Source organism: Phoenix dactylifera, chromosome 12 (genome assembly GCF_051530095.1).
Source record: "Phoenix dactylifera cultivar Ajwa chromosome 12, Ajwa_hap1_PhDact_Kaust_v1.1, whole genome shotgun sequence".
Classification (NCBI taxonomy): Eukaryota; Viridiplantae; Streptophyta; class Magnoliopsida; order Arecales; family Arecaceae; genus Phoenix; species Phoenix dactylifera.
This window is the reverse complement of record NC_143201.1, coordinates 22,410,959-22,417,352: the sequence shown is the minus strand read 5'-3', so window position 1 is coordinate 22,417,352 and position 6,394 is coordinate 22,410,959. Positions and strand designations below refer to the sequence as shown.

The following is a 6,394-nucleotide window of genomic DNA, read 5'->3' as shown; positions in this document are numbered from 1 at the left end:
GACATTTCAACATATGACTTACCCTCAACAACATAAATATGCAGCCGGATTATGGGCAATTCTTCCTCTCTCTTTCAAAATCTCCTCCATCGTTGCAGCCTCAACAAGAGCATACAGGCTGCAACCTAGTAACCCAAAGGACACTAACTCTGGTGCCAACCGATCGAGGAGATGAACACCAAGAATGCGCATCCAACCCATTTGATCGCATCTGCACCGCAGAATTGCTGATGATGGACGAACTCTCAGTCCCAAATCCATCTGGAGTATGCATCTTGTAGCAAATCATAACAAGCTAGCAACACTTGTGGAATGGAAAACAAACGGAAGCAGGAACAGGAGGATTAGGAGCCAGAGTAGCAACCCAAAGACACTCAAAGCATCTGCAATTACTGGAATCAAACACAGCCTTTTCAAACTCAGTTGCAGGTAACGAGTCAAATATAACACGATATAAGAGATAAAGATGTAGCATTTGTATAAACAGCTATCGCTGTGCAGTTTGATTTGGCTGCGATCAAGTATAACCAGCCATTCCAACGGTCGAGCTAGCCTTGTTGGTTTTCCGAGCAGCCTGACTTGTAGCTTTCGAAAAGTACATGTAGTAATACACATTAAGTATCATGGTGAAGACCGCAAAGACTGCTCCGGCAATGAATACTCCTTTCCTCAGAGACTCACACGTCCAGTTTGAAGCATAGATCACATGCCTGTACTTTGTGTGGTATGCATTCTTCGTCGCACCAGCTAACAGGCATGCCTCAGCAATTAAGAAAGTCAGCCTGCCAAAGATAACATGCTCATTTCCGTAATGCATCCCAAGGTAAAAGAAAGTTGTAATTTTATAACTAGAATAACGAATTTGTGAGAATATGATCCCATAAGAAAGGAAAATCACCATGAAGAGGAAAAATATATGATCGACCAGGCTCGACTTCCACCGGGAGCTAAAGGTTTGCCAAAGCACATACACTTTGTGACACCCATAAGCAGAGTTTGACTTGAGAAAAGAAACAAGAAAGCACCAACTCCATAGCCAGTCGCGACATCCGAATCATAAACACAGTAAGTGGCATTTAAGTTATCAGTAACAATGGTGCCCTGGCATGCAAAACAGATAATTTAGTAATGCCGACAAACAAATCCTGGGTTAAATAGCTAGTAGATATGGATGTCAAATTTCTCTTCAATCATATGGTTTATATGTCGATTGGCATTTGTATCCAACCACAGCTTGCAACTTTTGCAGGAAATGTTAATAAATAAGTCTGGCAAACCTCTGAAAAGACTTGCAATGGCTGCACCCAAGCCCAAGGATGAAAAAAAAAACATGAACTGTATTAAGCAAGGTTTGTTGTATCCGTCGGTACTGTACCATACAGAACGTACCGTACTATACCAGTATCAAACCAATACGCAGTCTCATACCGTACCAACACTCGATACGCTTCACCGTGTTGTACTATATCGCATAACAATACTCTAATAGGATGGTACCGGTATGAGGTTTGGTATCGAGACGGCAAACTTTACTATTAAGAACTATGGAAATGGGCTACTATTGACTATTTGAGTTTCACTCCTTACAGAGAAAAATTGGTTACCAGGGGTGAGAAGGAACCCCAAAACAATGTCCATCCCCAAAGCCAAGGCCCAACAAACAAAACAAGAAAGATAATGAGCATAGAATAGCCAAAAGGCAGTATCAATAATCCAGCAAGTTGTGGAAACATACTTGCTTCCTCATTTTTAATTATTGTTTTGGTGACCACAAACCAAGCCAGTTGTCATCCTCACATGCCTGTAGTGGGATGAACAGAAGCTGGGGCCCAGAATTACATCTACTTTGTGACATCCGCTTTAAGCCCCTCCCTTGTTTTTATACCTAATTTCTAACTTCTGCTGATGTCATATTCTATTTCAATTAAGCTTGCAGCAGACTAAGAAAGTAAGTTCATCAATTTAAAGATTTTTATTCTACATAATTCCTTAAAAGAATCCACTTTGCGAATGATCTCATGTAATTAAATAATATATAACATTGTTATATGATACTTCAATATTCTAAAAGAAGAAGAAATCTATCTCAAGCCATTTACTCTTGAATATTACTAGCATCCATTTAACTTTTAAAGAAGGTTATATTGGTTAAATCAAAGAAAATGTGAAAGCACAACAGTTTGAGTACCCATTTCCATTTGTGCAAGTAAACTATATATATTGGATAAGAAATAACTTGATAATAATCTAAATGTAGAAGTACGGTCAAAAAACATAAACAAAATTTTTTCAACAACAAGACTTACCCACAAAAGCTGAGGTCAGGTAAAACATTATCCTTTTCCAAATCCAGATTCTCTGTGGCTTTCCACAATTTCAAAAATATCAAGCTATTCAAAATAGCCCGTTTTGCCTCACACTGAAGTCAAGCTCCATCACATATTAAGCATGCCCAGCTAGACCCAACAAATAAGCTTGATTACACCACTAGACATCAGTAATTCAGAGGGCAGACTTTAAGCTATAATCGTGATCATTTGCCAAACTGTTTACACTGCTAAACACTAGAAGAGTGCAAAAGGATTGAATTGTCCTATGTATATCTTCATAAGAAAGTGTGAAAACTTCATTCAAACACATATGTAAATTTTGGCATTGCACAAGAGCTCTTGAATGTCTCTTTACATAGATTTATACATGCAATTTAACATAAAAAAATTGTCAGGTGCCCAACCCAAGAAGAGCAAGGCCAGAGAATGATTAAAAAAGTCCTAAACCTACAACTGCCATATGATATGTATGCAGGATGGCCTAAAGTACAAATATGGAAGATGAATTCACACTTTCAGAATCCTAATGTGCCAGCATGCACTAGAAATATCACAAACATCCAAATGACAAAGTCATTGCCAGATTCCAGTTACATCCCAGATTGAAAATGGGTACTTATCAATATGCCACAATGTGCATGCATGCAGTAGGGGGGAGAGGTGTTTGGCGGAATCAAGCAAAAGCCACAAATACGATGCAATCTGATGGCGACAAATCCAGAATGACTATTTGGTTCAAACCATAAATCTATCATCATTAGTTTAATTAGGCACAAAAGAACACAAATTACACGATAAATTTGCACCGGCAAAGCCTTCTCTTGGATGTGGTCAACCACCAACATAAAGGTATATGCAAGAGCAACGTATAGCTGAAAGAAAGCACTGTAGTCATAAGTGCAGGCCAATGCACCAGCCGTCAGTACAAAATTCATCTGCTAGTAGGAATACTAACTCAGAAGTACAAAATAGACCTATAGATAACAACTTGTTGCTTGTATTTTATCAAAAATACATGCACACAATTTGCTGTTTGTAAAGGAGTAACCCTATGGGGAAATAAAATAGAACAAAATAAAAATCAGAGAAGATTCAACAATACCAAAAAGTAACTGGAATTCCCTAGTATTTCTGTCAGGTTGCATGGGATGAATCGGACAACTCATACACCAAGCTTGTCCATTTGCTGACAATTAATTACGTTTTAAAATGTCATATCTAAACCTTAATCAGATAGTCTTCTCCCATTTCCCTGGCGTAGGTTTCTAAAAATCCTTGCATAACATGTGTCATCCATTCAATCAAGAGCTAAGTTTCTTGTCCGCTCTCCCCCTTTCAAATGATCATTTAAAATTACAGCCAAGGCCAAAATTTCCATCTTCCATTCAGCAATATTGGAATTTTAATGCAAATTTAAACCTTCTATGCCGATAGTCGTGTTCTGTTACTACATTGCAAATGACCGTAAAAGATCCATATTCTTTTCTAGCCAAGCGTCTATAAATTAGGAAAAAAAAACCAATCAACTATCAACTAATAGATCAAATAAGTACTAAATTCACTGATTCACCTTGTCCCATACTTCCATCTACGGAGACCTTTCTATCCCACTTTAAGAGCAGGGATGGCAAAATTTAAGCTCCTGGTCTAAACCGACATCATAAAACCCAATGGTTATCACCCATCCCATAACAAGTGCATACTCTCCATATCACAGCAAATACATACTTAATATCGACTAGAGTTGCTCCAACTTACAGCGTGACGACCAAAATGCAAGGTTACACACATCTCGGTCTACAATTCTAGAAAATTAGACCTTTACACCCACAACTGGAAACCCGCACGTAATGGCCAAAGAAAGAGACGCAGCAAAATCACACAGATCTTGCTGGAGAAACCCCTCCATCCAACCTCAAGCGAATGAATCCCTACTTTACCATGACAAAGAAGAAGGTAAAACGGATAACAAGAACGGAAATGAGGGATTGGAGGGCTTACGGTGCTCCTGCGGCGTTCGGCGGCGATGGCGAAGCCGAAGGCGGTGAGACTGAGGGCGACCACGAGGATGTGGACCAGCGTAGAACTCTTCCCCTCTCCCATCGCCCCCCGTCTCTCTCTCTCTCTCTCTCTCTCTCTCTCAAGAAGTAGGAAGGAAGGGAACCAGAGAGAGAAGAACAGTGTGGAGTGGTGCGCGGTGGGAAGTGTGAGGGCGAGGGACAGCCCGGACAAAGTTCTTTTGGGAATAAAGAGACCGGCAGCAGTGCGTCCTACTTTTTGAACTCCGTGTTCTTTAATTGCCCGTAAAGATAGCAGGAATCTTGGGGCATGCCACTGACCTCTTGCTTCCTGGGCATTCATGCGGTATTACTATATTAATTAATATTTTTAATGGAAGTTAACATTATTTAAACATATTTATTAATTACCTGTATGTTAATGATGTTATAGCTCGTTCTTATTCTTAATTTTGGATTGGTTTTATGACTCAAAAACTTGGAACCAGCATATTTGGTGATATGTTTATGATTATTTTTTATAATATTAAATAAGTTTCTTATCTATTGAAAAATTGAAAGTTTATATCTATTATAATATATGTTGTATTTAGAGGATACATTGCAAGGGTCGGAGACGCTTGAAATGGGCTGGAAGCTTCCGTGGGCTGCAAGTCTGAGAAGCAAAGCTCCCGACCCAAATTTTTTATGATAATTGTATTATTTATAATTTTGTCCTTTCTAGAGTTTGGCAGCTACCTCTCTGGGAATGCGGGTGAATTAAAAGCCTTAATATCAGAGATTTTCTCTCCTCTGCTCTCTTTCAATATTAGTGAGCTTTGTTTGATTCTCTGTCAAGGCTAAACTATATAAATCTTAATATCTTTATATATATATATATATATATATATATATATATATATATATATATATATTCTTTATTTGCTTGAATAATCCTAGATCTACTTTCTTTGTGTAATAAAATCAACCAAACTTAGCCCAACTACTACCTATAGGCATCTCTCTGATCTTGGAAGTGTTTTAGATTCAAACTATAATAATAGTGATGAGGAGAATGTTGCTCATTCCGATCTCATGTTGATTCGACCTTTTTGACATTCACCTTAATTGAGGTAAATGACCTCGGTAATGGCCGATGTACCATTCTGATCGGCTTTGCTCAATAGTAACATTAGAGGTCATCGAATAAGTTGCGATCATAGTTATGGCAACAGTTACACCAGTACCACGGTAAAGACACGATCAATACAATTCTTATTACATATTAAATGTGGAAAGCCGTTACCATACAATTAATGCACGATTAGCTGTTATTGTATGGTTATGGCACTTTGCGATAAATCAAGTGGCAGGTACTACTCTTATCCTATATAAAAAAATAATTGGAGGATCCTTAGGTAAGCATTCTTAAGCTCTCACTTTTCTAGAGCACTCCTTCATACTCATTCTCTTGATTCTAGATCTCCACTGACCTAAGCATTAGAGGATTCCTCGCCGAAAACCTTCAGGCAAGTAGACTTCTTTGCCGGTCGTGCTCGCCTTCAAGCTTCATGATGCAAAATCTTCTTCATTCTCTCGACTAACTTTTTTTCTTTTACCTTGGATCCGCTGATCTTAGCATATCTCAGGCGAAAACCAACCTCAACCTGAATTCTAGCAGCAACAAATAGTATCCTCATCATATTTATCATTTACTGCTATTTGTATCTTGATACTCCATGAATTTTTGTTACTCTTTCAACTGAGATCAACTAATATATTTGTCCACATTATTATTATCTAAGTATCTAACCCACGCGATCCCCCGAAAAATACAAAATTAGGTGGGGCCAAAGTGTCCTTTAGGATTGTCCTCGGAGAGCCTGGTGACTCTTTTGGAAGACGGCTGAATTGGCGACCTAAGGTCCAACAATTCCATGCAACTTCATCAGATCAGATCATCTCTGGATCTCACCGGCAAAATACAGCGTCGAACCTACTTGAGAGTCATTTCAGGAAGAGAGCTAATGCTGTGAAAGCAACATGGAGAAAAAAAAAGGTAGTACA

General features: G+C 38.6%; 1 protein-coding gene across 1 annotated transcript; it reads right to left on the bottom strand.

Annotated features, from left to right (window-relative positions):
* Window positions 1-357: 357 nt before the first annotated feature.
* LOC103719575 (uncharacterized) lies at window positions 358-4,571 on the bottom strand. Its single transcript, XM_008808893.4, has 3 exons — window positions 4,332-4,571; window positions 899-1,101; window positions 358-782 (listed from the first exon to the last, which is right to left on the bottom strand). The coding sequence occupies exons 1-3, from the start codon at window positions 4,431-4,433 to the stop codon at window positions 518-520; spliced, it is 570 nt and encodes a 189-aa protein (XP_008807115.3). The 5' UTR covers window positions 4,434-4,571; the 3' UTR covers window positions 358-517.
* Between the last annotated feature and the right edge of the window lie 1,823 nt (window positions 4,572-6,394).